Consider the following 15,384-nt stretch of genomic DNA (forward strand, 5'->3'; position numbering starts at 1 on the left):
GAAAAAAAGGGGGTGAGTGAATAGGGGTATAGCCAGTGGTAGAGCACTTGCCTAGCATTTATGTCCCTGGGTTGAATTCCCAGCACTGTAAAAAAATAAACAAACAAAAAAATCTGGATGCATTGTATTTCAAATATTCTATAAACATTTTTCCTCACTTAACTTATGGTTGGTTTGATAATGATTTTAAAAGTTAAATGTTTAAAAACTTAACAATTTATGCTCATGTACAAAGCACAATCTTCAAGTTATATGGTGCTAACCAATATAATTAAACTTACATTAGGACATTAATTAATAGTTAACAGCCTACTTTGTGCATAAGACTATCAACCAAATTTGATTATACGTAATTACGGAATGTAATTTGAAGAACAAAGACAGGAGAAAGGGTACCTATGAAGGTGGCAAATGAGGAAAGGTTATTTCAAATCACACAGTAGCAATATTCCAGCAAAATACCTGAATTATTTTGATTTAATTTTGAGTGGGATAGTATCATTATTCTGGGATGAAGACAAAATTAAGTAAAGTTTATCATGAGATTCAAACTGAAATAATTTACATGAAAGAGGAATTCAAAATCAATAAAAGCAGAGACATTTTGGATTATTTTAAAATAAGAATTTATCTTTTACTTTTCCTAATACTACTGTTTATGTTAAGTAAATGTTTTCAAATTAAAAGATACAAAATACCAAATATCAACTCATCCAAAGATAGGTTTGAAAAAAGCAAAAGGTATATAATAGGTAATATTTCTGATACTTCCAAATTTATTTTTTTTCTATTTGATTTTTTCCTCTTTAAGTATCTTTTGCCTTCCTCATTCATTCTTCTTTCAAAACAATACTAATAATAAACTGAATCAGACTTGGACGATAATAAAGTTATCATTAGAAACCAAATAAAGTCAGCTAAAACTTTTCTTCCAAAAGTAGATATTTACTATAAATATATATGTACATTCATTTTACATTACCATAATTTTCTAACATTTTAGTATAAAAAAATTTCAGATATATAGCAGAGTTGAAAATGTTTACAGGGGGCAAGTACACCTATTTCTAATATCATTTAAACTACAACTGATTATCCAGCAATTATGCCCAATAGTACACCATATCTTACAGATTAGCATAATGTCCTATATTTGTGCAAATATACTTTGGAAGTACAGCAGATAGATTTCACAGAAAGAAGGAATCTGGTACTTCAGAAAGAGTGGAACCATTACAATCAGATTTCCTGGGTTTAGGTCTTAGACTTAATGCTTATAAGCTGGGCTGAACATGAGCAAATTATTTAACCTTTCTGTGCTTTAGTTGGTTTAAATAATGGCTTTTAAAAAAGGTTATCTCCTCAGAAAGTATTGTGAGAATAAATGAAATAATCTATAATGCTCTTAGAACAACAGGGCCTTGCAAGACACCAGGTGTAATATTTGCACCAGGAAAGAAGCACTGGGAATCAGTAGCAGGAGGTAGGACTTTCACACTTACACTCTTTGAAGGGTTTAAAATTTTATTGTCATTGTAATTTTTGAAATAAACAAATGCAATGATTAAAAAAGAACCAGCATGCCTGGTGCATAACAAACACTTGATAAATGCTGTTACAAAATATTTTTAACATCTATTGTGTTAGTCACTTTCTGTCACTGTAATTAAAATACCAAATAAGAACAAAGTACAGGAGGAATAAAATAAATAAACTTATTTTGGACTCAGGGTTTCAGAGGTTCAGTCTACAGTCAGTAAACTCTATTGTTCTGGGCCCAAGGTGAGGCAGAGGAAAGCTACTCAGCTCATGGCATCTGGGAAGCAAAGAAAGAGCGGGAGGGAGCCACAGGGAAGATAAACACTTCCAAGGCATGCTCCCAGTGACCTACCTCCCCCAGCCAACACTCCGTCTGTCTGCAGTTAGATCTTCAAATTACTAATTCATCACATGGATTAATCCACTGATTAGGTTACAGATCTCATCATCTAATTGATTCACCTCTCAAAATTCCTATATGAACACTGGAGCGTTGGGGGAGACGCCTCTTATACAAACCACTTTTTTTTTTTCTGGAATATGATCAGACTTCAGCAATCAATTTGTGAAAATAATGTCATGATATAAATCATAGCTCTGGTTTTAGTCTTAAAAATTTTTCAGTAGACATCATGTGGATTTAGGAATTGAGTTCTAATTTCAGTTCTGCCATTAACTTTTTATACAATATAGGCCAGTTAATGCTTCATTTCTCCATTTCCTTATTTATAAGATCAAAAGTGATTTAAATGATCTAACTCAATATTCTAGTAATCTAAGGCAGAGACTGGCAATTTTTGTTTGTTTGTTTGCAAAGGGCCAAAAAGTAAATATTTCAGCCTTTCAGAACTGTTATGGTTTGGATATGGAATGTCCCCTAAAAAGCTCATGTTTTGAAAGCATGGTCCCCAGTGCAGTGAGGTTCAGAGATGGGGCTTTTAGGCAGTGACAAGACATGCTAATCTCATCAATGGATTAATTCATTTGATGGATTAATAATCTGAATGGAATTCTGTGTGATAACTGTAGGCAGGTGGGGCGTGGTTGAAGGAGGTAAATCATTGGAGGCTTGCCTTTGGGATTTGTTTGTTTTTGGCTCCTGGCTCTCTCTCTCTGCTTCCTAGTTGACATGAACTGAGCAACTCTCCTCTGACAAATCCTTATACCATGATACTCTTGCGTTACCTCAGGCTAGAACAATGGAGTACGCCAACCATGGACTGAGACCTATGAAACCATGAGATCCAAATAAACTTTTCGTCCTCTAAGTTGTTCTTGGCAAGTATTTATATCACAGTGACAAAAAGCTGACTGCACAAGGGCCAAGAGGCAAAACTGAAGACTTATGTATTATGTAGGTACCTATATAACCATTTAATATGTAATCATTTTTAAATGTCAAAACCACCACAAGCTTATGGGCCATACAAAAACAGGTCATGGGCAGGCATGACCTGGGGATCACAGTGTGCCACCTTCTAACCAAGAAGAAAGTAGAATGAGCTCATCACATACTAGCATGAGCACTCTTATTGACAACACTGTATATGTACTGCCCTATATATGTACTTAGCATCAGCACACACCTGGTTTTCCAAGTCAGCCTTCTTTTGTTTGTTTAACTCAAGTGTGTCTTGAAGCTTGGCCAGTTTGTCCTGGACTTCCTGAAGTGCTGCCTGCTTCTTTCTAAGACCATCCATGGCAATTTTAAGCTCCCCTTCAGCTGCAGCCAGTTTTATCTTTTTGGGAGCTACTATTTTTGCCACTCTGCAAAAAAGTAAAATTGGAAAATTTAGTATCCATTTAATATGACAGGGTACTTTCTACTTCTGAATTTACTTTTGTAAGAATCTTACTTTGACTCAAAACACTTCTTTATGCAAAATCTTTACTGATTCCATATTCCATAGTTCATTTAAGAATCAGACTTAATCCCAGATATAAGATATGACTATTAAAATAGTAAATATTATAGTGTCTTTGAATAATTTTTAATTCAAAATAAAACCTTGTTAGGGTGCATTTTGGTGTTTTTGCCAGAGAATAGCATATCTATATAGAATACTGCAATATTTAACTAGCCAAATTGTTTAGAGCTTAATTCTGATGAGGAGAATTGATTCATCTTTGTCATTTTCCTTTTTTAAAAATGATCATAATGTTGTGAACAACCAATAAAAAATTATGAAAAAAATAAAATAAAAAAATAAAAATAATCATAGAATATACTCTCAACCCAAACAGTTGTATTTTAAATACATGTATAGTAATGAAAGGAAAAAGTTTGGCTCTAAATTCTCTTCTCAGTGTCTAGTAAATGAAGCCAATCATGTTATCTTTATAAATAAGTGATAAAAATTAAATCAAAATTTATTATTAATAATATATCATGGTATGAAACAGATTATATATATATATATATAAAACTATATATGAGATTCAAATTGGGTATGAATTTGAAAGGCATCCTATAATAGTTGATTGGAAAAACAATTTTTACTTATTTTGTGCATCATATAAATAGTTCTCTTATAATCATCAAAAACCTTCCCCATCTCACAACAATATATGTTATGCCAGTGGGTTTCAAAACATGGTCCATGACCTGTGGGGATCCTAAAGACATGTGTCCCTTCAGAGAATTCATGAGGCTCTCCCTTGTCTAACTAAACATCTGTGTGAAGCTGGATTTTCTTTACATATTTCAATCAGAACAACACATTGCAACATATTGGAAGAAGCAAAAGATTTGGGAGTCCAGCTGTCTTATATTAAACCATTTTTTCCCCCTTTCAGTACTGGATTTTGAACCCAGAGGCACACACATGCTAAGCAAGTGTTCTACCACGGAGCTTCACCACCCCAGCCTTAAACCAAATATGAAAGAAATTTGCAAAAAAATAATAAAATACTATTCTCCTCACAACTGTGTTTTTTCCATTGTTGATAAAAATATGGATTTCTAACAAACAAAATAAGTTATATTACCGTATGTTTTATTATTATTTTTAATTGAATAAATAGATACATTTTGGATTCTCCATTTTAACTTCTAACATGGCAAATAAACATTTGTAAGTTTTCTATTGTCAAAATGGCCATACATGAAAATGAAACAATTAGGTTTCTTTTGATCAGTACTCACTTATCATATGAATCCATTGCTATGACCCATTTGCACAGACCTTCTGCAGCTGTGGAAGCATTTCTAATTTTCTCTGGAACAAAATCTGGATTTGGAATATAACTTTTTCTTATGATATTCATATAAGCTGGAGGAATATTGTCCTTGTCATATTCATGAAGTGACTGTAGAAACCTAATGTCTCCAAGAAGTCTCTTAGCTGGTCCCCAGAAATCCTCAATTTTTTTTCCTGATCCTGTTGGGTCAGGAATTTTGTCAGCTTTGATGCCTTTCAGGATGCAGATAGCTTCCATAACAAGCTTGACGCCAGCAGGAGGACTCTTCATGGATTTTACCACTGTAATATCCTTGAAGTAACAACATTGCAATTATTAAAAAATAATGTTCCCTTGCACATTAATTGTAATTAATTCATGTCTTCAAACTAAGCCTTAAAATACAGAAACTCATTAGTTAGATAGAAGCTGTTTTAGTCAGCTTTTTCACTGTTATGACGAAAAGACCTGATCAGAACAATTTGAGCAAAGAAAAGTTTATTTGAGGGCTCACAGTTTCAGAGGTCTCCATCCATAGAAGGCAAGCTCCATTCCTCAAGGCTCAAAGTGAGACAGAACATCATGGCAGAAGAGTGTGGCAGAGGGAAGCAGAGAGAGAGAGACTCCACTCTTCAGATACAAAATATATACGCCATAGCCATGCCCCCAATTAACCATTTCCTCCAGCCACACTCCACCTGCCTCCAGATCTCACTCAGCTAATCCCATCAGGGATTGATTCACTGATTAGGTTAAGGCTATAATCCAGTCATTTCTCTGAACCTTCATGCATTGTCTCACATGTGAACTTTTGGGGGACATCACAACTAAACTATAACAAAAGCAGTAGCAATTGGGCTGGGGATGTGGCTCAAGCGGTAGCGCGCTCGCCTGGCATGCGTGCGGCCCGGGTTCGATCCTCAGCACCACATACAAACAAAGATGTTTAGTCCGCCGAAAACTAAAAATAAATATTAAAAAAATTCTCTCTCTCTCTTTCTAAAAAAAAAAAAAAAAAAAAAAAGTAGCAATAATGGAACTATGTCAAAAGGATTGACAAGTTTGTCCCAGAAGAAAAGGATAGGAGGGTACCCTATCTGGCAGATTTATCAGATGAAATCTACTTCAAATACACTGAGGAGCGTCAGGAGAGATGGCCCAAACCTGTAATCCTAGCTACTCAGGAGATTGAGACAGAAGAATGGCAAGTTTAAAGTCAGTCTCAGCAATTTAGTAAGACCCTGACTCATAATAATAAAAAAAAATAAAAGGCCTGACAATGTAGTTTGATGGTAGAGCACCCAAGAGTTCAATCTCCAGAGCCCCAAACAAAAACAGAAACAAATGCAACAAAACAAAAAACCCACAAAGAGAGAATTGAATGTCACAGAGTTCTATAGTTTCTTAACAACTAGAAAAATAAGATATAGCTATTGTGATCATTAGCAAAACAGAGGAATTATACAAATTAAGGTGTCTCATCATACTTCTGAAGGTCTTCTGTAATGCTGCTATAAAAATGAAGAACTATATACATTTTTGTTCATTTTATATACACACACACACATTTTTTTCCTATGAGTATATGCTACAAACTAGTGTATAATACTACATTTTACTCAATGGAATTAATGCATATATAACATAAATACTGTTTTAAAACTGGCTGTAATGACATTCTTTAATGCTAGCAAACATTTATATCATCATTTTGAATGGCTGCATAGCATTCCAAAGCAAGGGCATGCAACATATTAAGATGCTATTTTTTCTCTATTTTTATTACTTCAATTGACATGTTAATGATTTTATACCTTTGATGTTTAGAGTTTTTGAAACATAACAGCACAGAGCTCTCCAGAAAGTATATAAGGGTGTCAGTTTTGTTGGACATACCCTTGCCAGCACTAGGCAGGCATTCTGGTAGGCAAAATAAATCTTAATTTAATCTGTGTTTCCTTAAATATAAATGAAATAGGATATGTTTTCATATGCTAATAGACTATTGTACTTTCTTTTTTGTAAATTACTTCGTTATAATATTCATTATTAGAGCTACTTTTTCTTCTTATTAGTTTTTAAGTTTTTTTAAAAAATATAGAAGCATATTAATCCTTTGTTTGCTATGTTTCAAATACTTACCCCAATGTTTCCAAAATTCTGTCTATGGTATATATATCAAACAAAATGTCTTGATTTTTAGGCACTGAAATTTATTACTTTATTATTTATAAAAATATAAAAGGAGCATTCAGAGAATATATATTACAGTCTACTTAGTGGAATTTTTTTTCCTGATTTTTATCATACTAGGGAAATCCCAGGTCCTAGGCAACCCTAGATTATAAACATCTGAACTATGCTTTCTTCTCTTCTAGTGTTTATAATAATAAAACTGTTAACATTTAAATATTTGTATGAAATCTGTTTTGGAGTAAGATGTGAAGAAAGCATAATATATTTTTCTCTCCTATTCCCAACTTTTAACCAAGATTTCCAAATAAGTCTACCTTTAATTTTCTAAAATGAAATACTCCCCTTTCACCACTTAATTTTTAATATAATTAATCAAATCTAAGACATGCTATTAAAAATAAATCATTACTAAAGACATTGTTATTTTATGTGTCACCAAAAAACTGTGGACAAACATTGGTACCATACTTCATCCTGTCTACTATGAGGCATATTCCAGTTACATACATGTCTAAAATGAAAAATGTGTGTATTGGATTTAAAATATATACGTGGGTCTTACGGCTGCTGTAGTGCAGAGCTCTTGTGTTGGGTGGGCACGCCATCTGGCAGCCTTTTTCCAAGTGCCGTTCCCATGGGTATCTTTTTTTCAGTGAACTAGGGAATACTTTTGCCAAATGAAAAAAGTTTTCGATTTCATGGAATTTGGAGACTAATTCGGAGAGACAAGATAGGTGATGGCACATGCTGCATCCCGTCTTCAGCTGTGTTCACATGGTTCCTAGAAAGCACAAGGCTAAATACTCACCTGTGCAGTAAGAGTGTCCAAGGCAGACAGTGCTGACTCCAATATTGGCAAGGCCCCTGCTAGATCGGCATCACACTCATCTTTGATGGCTTTGGCTGCCATGGCTTGCTCATTTGCTACTATTTCATCAGCTTTCACTATTTTTTCAGTTTTGGCAACTTCTACAGACTCTCTTTCAATAATAGCCATCATCTCATCAACTTCTTTGCTAGCAACTTTCAATTGCGGTTGCAACGCCTCCAACTCATATTGCATGGTGGCTACTTGAGCAGCAGCAGAGTCCAGTTTTTCCAAACCCACTTCATACCTCTTTTTCATTTTCATTACTTCACTGAAAACAAATAAATAAAACATGGTTGCTTGTGAGGATCTGTATCTGACAATGAAGAAAGCTTTCCAGGGTTTTTTTTTTTTCCATGACAAACTAAAGGAGTGGTCTGAAAGATTTTCATATATATTAAGTTGTTAAAAAAAGTATGAACTGTAGAACACTAAATTGTGCACAATTAAGAGCAGATAGTAAGTCTTAGTCCCTTCTGTGGTTTTAGTATCTACACAGTATTTAGATGCATTACAAACTGAAAAGAAGAAACACACTGGATACAAGGCAAGGAGTCTCTATGTCAAAACCAATAATATAACTATAAAATTAATCACCTTGGTAAGTTGATAACACCTTGGTAAGTTGATAACATTTCTTAAAAAATCTTTCTATAATCACTTATTTTAAATAGACATCAGTGCTCAAAACATATTTTGAATGTTGCCAGAGGTAAAAATGTTTTTCAAGATATATTACACATCTTGAAATAAGAATGCTTTATTAAGCCAGGAGCAGTGGCTCACACCTGTAATCCCAGCGGCTTGGGAAGCTGAGGCAGGAGGACTGTGAGTTCAAAGCCAGCCTCAGCAAAAGTGAGGCACTAAACAATTCAGTGAGACCCTGTCTTTAAATAAAACACACACACACACACACACAAAATAGGGTGAGGATGTGGCTCTGTGGTCAGTTGCCCCTAAATTCAATCCCTGGTACCAAAAAAAAAAAAAATGCTTTATTAAGACAAAAGGGACAAATAAAATAATAAAGTTCAACACTTTTGGTACAAAATGATTATAAAGTAACAATAACTAATTAGAAATAATATCTAGTTTTGCTTTAAATTTTAACATTTTAATGTTCTTTGAAATTTTTATATGCATTCATATATGTTCTCTTTAGAAAGAAAACTCTCCTTTGTAATTTGTATCCTTTAAAAATACATGTCATAAGGTTTCAAAGTAGAAAGTGACACATTTTAGAAATCCTTTCCTAAAGTATTCTGGGGTAGGAAACCAGCCTGGGCTGGACTGAACAAACCAGACTGAGCAAACTGTCATAGGGAAAAACAAAACACAACAAAAACTAGAAGTGAAGGCATGCCACATTTTTGTCACACATTGAATTCCCCGAGGGAACAAACTATGACATTAACAGGAACTGAGGGGCTAGAGATTCAATACTATATTATTTGTCAGTCGAAGCTCTGTGCAGCAAGCACAGCAAAGTTCTTTTTCCTGCCAACATGAAGCGGCTTCACTATTGTACTTCATCTCATGTGACGCTAACCCACTGATTTCTCAGCAGGTGACCTGATAACTATTGTTTCTAGGTTTTATCTGGCATTAAGTGATCCGAAAGCTTTTGCTACTAAAGGAAGAGGAATTCCATAGGGCAGAAATTCTAGTTGGGATAAAGGAGAATTTAAATTCTTTTTTTATTTGTAAGAACACTTGAAAGGGAAAAAACTGAAAGAGGATAATGTGAAAGTCAAATAGGAATATTTGAAAAATGTCTAGAAAACTATGATCCCATCTTCCCATCAGTTTGAATTCATTATTACAATCTTGCTTTCAATTAGCATCACCTTAAATATTATGAGTACACAATCAAAGCCTTGACCACATAAATAAATATTGTACTGCTGAGATATAGATTAAGATTCATATACTTAGGTAAAAGTCTCATAGATTTTATAGATAATGCTTAAATATTGAACTTAAGGCTCGCAATATGTATGAATTTAGCTTACTAGGTTTATAAATTATTTAAGTACCTAAAAAAGTTTGATTTGTCAATTAGAACTTAAGAGAAATGAAAATATATCAGAAGTACAAATGTGATGTAAAAAATCATTCAAATAAGTTTTTGAATGTCATGGAACATTAATTGGCCTGAAAAGAGACAACTAAGATTTTCTAAACTTCTTTCTTGCTTAATGTTTTTAAATTTTATAACATGCTGCACTATGTATTAATTTTTAGAACCAAAGAAACTTTTGAAAAACTTTTCTGAAAACCTACTTTGCTACTTCCCATAGCAAAAGTGTTGTTTTTTTAATGTTTATGTTGTTGTTTTCAAATGACAGTTTATTAGAAGGAAAGCTGGTCATGTGTACTAAGTGGCAGTTTCTAGGGTCTCAGCTGTTCACAACCCAAAGACAGTTTTTGTATTATCTAATTACTGATTAAAGAAAAATCATTCTCTAATGAAGTCTACTCAATATCATTGTCAAAGAATCCTGGAGTCTCACCCTATCCTTGAAGGGTACCTTCATTCTTTCAACAAACATGCTGTTGCTGTTATGTTTTGCAGTGTGTGAGGCAATTCCTCTGACTAAATGAATAAGATCTGCTTCCTACTCTCAAATTGTTTAAGGATTAAATCATTTGAATATTCAACAAAACAGTATACTTCTAAGAAACAGATCTCTATTATGTCATATTGTACACACAAATTATTTAAACCGCCATAGCTTACTCAGAAATATGAAATTTCATTTTTACCTTCTTTTCTTTTCTAACAGCAGCTTGAAGGTGGAGATTAATTCGAGGTAAGAGGTGGGAGTCACATAATTGTATCTCTGAAGTTCATCATAGAAGGATGTTGATAAGTTTACAGTAGAGGTGTGGAAGCTTTTACACATGTCGATACAGCCATCTCGTATTTCCTCTGACATTTCAATGTCTTCCAAGAACCGTGAGGCAACTGCCTGTAATGCATCTTCAGGCCATGACTAAATTTAAGGTAAATGCTTTAGCACTTTATCAAGGTTACTAACACGAGTCTGTTACTACTGTCCTTATAATTTATAGATGTTGGAGATAGAGAGGAATAGCATGAGGCATGGGGTGGGAAAGACACTTGTACAAGGAACTTGCTGCTGAACAGCAGTAGATAGTGCATGGAGCATTAACACTTTACAGTTTGCTCTGGGATTAAAGAAAATGTGTATGAGCACTGTAGTAGCAAGGAAAGGGAGAGTGTCTAAACTTACAGAATGTCTATTTCTGTGCACATTTTACTAGTATCTTATTTTATACTCCCAACAATTCTCTGAGGTAAATGTTATTATCCTTTTCTCAGGAGACAACAGAATCATATGAATAACTACCTCTTCAATTAGTCTTGGATAGCTTGTAGATATTTCAAAGTCAACAATCCAAAAACACGATTCCTTTCTCCCCTATCATAGTTGCGGTCTTCCCCAATTAATCGCCATTTACCAAGCTCCCTGAGCCAAAAATGAGAAGTTGTCTTGGATTTATTTCTTCTTCCTCAAATCAATATCTACTCCCTATGCAAGTTCTCCAGTTATCAATCTTAAAGTAGCTTCTAAATCCTTTTCCTTCTTCCTGTATCTATCACCACCTTCTCAACTCTCCATCATCACCTGCCTGGAATACTCCAGTACTACTATAGCTGCTTTCATTCCCTTCATAGTGGCCAGAAATATGTATTTGAAATATAAATCAGCTCATACTACACTGCCTTACAACCCTTTGAATTCCACTCAGCATATTTAGGATTAAATCTGTAATTAGATCGATCTCAAAATCATTATGTACATATATGAATATGGCATAATAAATCTCACTATTGTATATATCTATAATGTACCACTGAAAGAAAGAAGGAAGGAAAGAAAAACAAAAGCCAAACAAACTTTCAAATCTTTGCCTAATTTGGCCTTTTACACCTTCCTGACCTTAATTATGCCTCTTCCCTCTGTTACTCTGCTCCGGTCGTCCTGACTGCCTCTTGCCCTTCTTGTGCCTTTCACCTAGCCCCTGGCCTTTGCTAGCTTACTCTCTCTGCCCAGATCTTCTTGGTACTGGTATTTTTGTCTTTCAAGTTTCCTCTTAAAGGTCACCTATTCAGAAAACCTTCACTCCCTATATGCTGTCCTGCGTGATGGATTTTTTTCTAATTGATCTATAGCAAATAAACTAAAGGAAAGCAGAGGTGTTAATTATTAGCCTCCTCATCTCTAGCTTTTAGAATAAGACCCACTTCAAAACAAAGGTTTCATAAATATGTTTTGTATGATATACTTTTACCAGGAAATGGAAGTATAGAGACCAGTAAATTTTCCAACGTAACAAACGCTCATGTATTAAAACCCTTTTATATTCCACAAATTTCCTACTAGACATTCAGGGAATCCATTGTGATGCAATGTTCAAGCCAGAAAGAATTGAATTATTTTTCATATTGAACCAGTTAGTCTCCTTTTGCCATTCCCAGCCCCATTATCTGTTCTCTGCTTCTGTCTGCTCAGCTTTGTGCTTTTTGATACAGATATGTATTACCAAAAGTGTCTCTCTGGCCTTATTCCTTTTGACTTTGGCTGAGCTTGACTTTTCTGAGATGGTGTGAGGTGATACAGTAGCTGAATTCTAAATTTCTGGTTTCAATTGGGCAGTCCTCCTTCCATGTTCTTGCTCTGTCTGAGATCCAGTAATACTCTTCCCTGCTCTGCCTTTATTGACTTTTGGTACTGAAAATTGAACTCAAGGGCTCTACCACTGAACTATATCTCCTGCTCTTCTTATTTTGAGACAGAGTCTCACTAAATTGCCCAAGCTGGCCTTGAACTTGGGATCCCCCTGCCTCAGCCTCCCGAGTCACTGGGCAAGCCTCTCCCTTTTTATACCCAGTTATAGTAACAACTTCCTGCTGTTGTGCCATCACTTCCTATGTGCTCCAGCATCCCCTCTTGGCACCCTTAACCCTGCCCACATCTCTGTGTGCAGTCCCTTTATTAGCTTTCCTCAAATATGCCCTCCGTTTCCTGTCAGGACTCTGATACAAAAATTTATCCTAAAATTTCCCATAACATATTGAGATTAGTGACTATGCATATTCTTAAATATTTTTCTATTATGCTGATTTCTATGATTATAATTTTAGTTCCGTAAAATCCATTATAATTGATCATAAAATTCTGCTAAACTATATTTTTTGGGAGGAGTCTATGAAATAAGTCATGATGGTAATAGAGAGTGAACATTTCTAAAACTCTATATAAAATTTACATGGTAATACCTGAAACCAGTCAATGGTACAGCAGTTAACAAGAGCAGGGAACTTTCTAAGACGATTTCGAAATGCATCTCCGATAGGACTCATGGCAAGAACCACGTGCAGTTGGTTGCGGCAGCGATCAATAAACATATTGAAAAGAGCTATGGGGCTTCCATCAGTTTGCTTGGTTTTATCCCGTTGGCGATCCAACTGTCGCATCTTTTCACATATCTCTTGCTTCTCATCTAATGCAAAGAGATTTGGAACCTCCCCAGCATTCAGCAGATTATTAACATCCTCTAGAAATGACTCTTTTTTAATCTGAGTATCCGTAAATAGGAAGACACCCTGCATGTCACCTTCAGCACACTTCCTTAAAATCACTTTTAAATCTTCACGCCACTCATTGTTACCATAGCTCTTGGAGATTTCAACCTGGAAAAGTGAATAATCAGCCATGTGGGCAGCTAATCTGGTGACAGACTGCCTTCCACTCCCTCCAACTCCAACCAGAAGAGCATGGCTTCGAGGCTGCTTCAAGATCCTGGAAATTCTGCTGATGTGTTCTATGGCAAATCGGAATAAGACAAGATTCATGGTTTTTTTACTCATATTGTTGTATTCTTCTAGATGAGATTCCACTATCACTCGAAGGTGATCCACATTTGAAATTTCTCGGTAGTTGGTATCTTCCCTCTTGAGATCATGAAAATCACAAAACATTAAACTTCTTAAGTCATCTTCTTGCACCACTCCATCTTGATCAAAATCCAAACTTTGAAAAAGTTCATGAAAATCTTCATACATGTAGCTTTTCAAAATTTCTTGAATGTAGTTGATAAGCCAGCTTCTATCTGCATTATCCAGAAGGCGATCATAGTATACTCTAAGGACCTGTGTAATATTAAAGTGTAGCTTTAAATACTAATTTTTTGGTGGGCTTTTTTTTTTTTTTTAGTTTTCTTATTTCTGCAGTATCATTTATTGTAAAAATAAAAATGCTGACAAAATTTCTACAGGTTTTGCTAAAAGCATATCCAAATAAGCTAGACTGATTCATGCTTATTTTTTAAATAATAATTTTGACATAACAATTTGGACTAATAAATAGTCACATTTAGTTATCCATAAACGAAAGATTTGGAGGAGCTGATGTGGACTGTATAGATGCTAAGAGAATGAAGTCCTTGCAAAAATAGTTACTGCTTCTGCTGACCATCTCATATGGATCTCAGAACTGGGTGCTGGCATCCAAGTTTGCTACCTCCTTTCAATCAACATTTCCTTTTCCCAATACAGGTGACATTTTAAAAGTTATTGGTAAATCAATAAATATCATTTGCTTTGTTTTTAAGTACATTTTCTAGAAAAAGAAGAAAAATCTTGGGTGGAGAGGTAGTTATTTTGGACGCCTTTAATTATTTTTGTTTAAAGTCAGGGACTACAAGAAATAATCAGGTTTGCTACATATAATAACTATTTCGTCAAAGTGATATGAGTGTCCCAGGGTTACAATCTGTTTTGAACTGAATTGTATGCCCCTAAATACACATATCCAAGTCCTAGCCTTCAATGTGACTGCATTTGGAAATAGGATTTTTAAGTGGAGTAATTAAGGTTAAAGGAAATCATGAGGGTATGGCCCCAATATGGTAGAACTATAAGAAGTGAAAGAGACACCAGCGTGCTCTTTCACTTGCCTTCCCTGCCCCGTCTTTCTCATTAATACTGATGGCATTTTTATCTTGGACTTCTGGACTGTAGAATTGTGAGAAAATTAACAAAGTTGGTGGGCCTGTGGTATTTTTTTCACATCATCCCTAGCAAACTAGTACATATATGATATAAGCAATGCATATTGTTTGCCATCAGAACTTTGGGTCCTGACTGATCTGCTGCTTTGGATAAATCACTTAAATCATCTGTATCACTTCCTTACCTACAAAATGGAAATGGTAACACCTGATTCAGATATTTCATAGATTCGTGCCCAAAATAAAATGACAACATGTCACAATACAGAACTGAAATATGTGATTATTACAAAAACTCCTTTGGCATCAAATCATGGAGAACCATGATTTCAGTTTTTACTATTGTCAAATCAATAATTTAATAGCGTCATTCTTTTTAGTAAGGGTATCTGCACAGACAAATAATATGACTTAATGGTATGATTTAAACCTCTTCTAAACTCCAGCTGGCTCAAAAACTATTTCTTTGTGGAGCAATCTAATTTCCCAACATATGCCAACAGCCACTTTCTTGGACTGAGGTACTGAAGACTTCAGACAATATTCCCGTGGGAGGAAGA

At 34.8% G+C, this 15,384-nt stretch overlaps 1 protein-coding gene across 1 annotated transcript in view; it reads right to left on the reverse strand.

Moving 5' to 3' along the window:
* Nucleotides 1-15,384, reverse strand: part of Dnah7 (dynein axonemal heavy chain 7) — a 282,698-nt gene that overhangs the window by 103,227 nt on the left and 164,087 nt on the right. Inside the window, exons 39-43 of the mRNA XM_026408842.2 lie at nucleotides 13,092-13,964; nucleotides 10,550-10,779; nucleotides 7,724-8,054; nucleotides 4,685-5,031; nucleotides 3,126-3,306 (exon numbers count right to left, since the gene is read on the reverse strand). Coding sequence (XP_026264627.2) covers nucleotides 3,126-3,306; nucleotides 4,685-5,031; nucleotides 7,724-8,054; nucleotides 10,550-10,779; nucleotides 13,092-13,964 — 1,962 coding nt within the window. The remainder of the gene's footprint in view (nucleotides 1-3,125; nucleotides 3,307-4,684; nucleotides 5,032-7,723; nucleotides 8,055-10,549; nucleotides 10,780-13,091; nucleotides 13,965-15,384) is intronic.

Source organism: Urocitellus parryii, chromosome 1 (genome assembly GCF_045843805.1).
Source record: "Urocitellus parryii isolate mUroPar1 chromosome 1, mUroPar1.hap1, whole genome shotgun sequence".
In the NCBI taxonomy this organism is placed as follows: domain Eukaryota; kingdom Metazoa; phylum Chordata; class Mammalia; order Rodentia; family Sciuridae; genus Urocitellus; species Urocitellus parryii.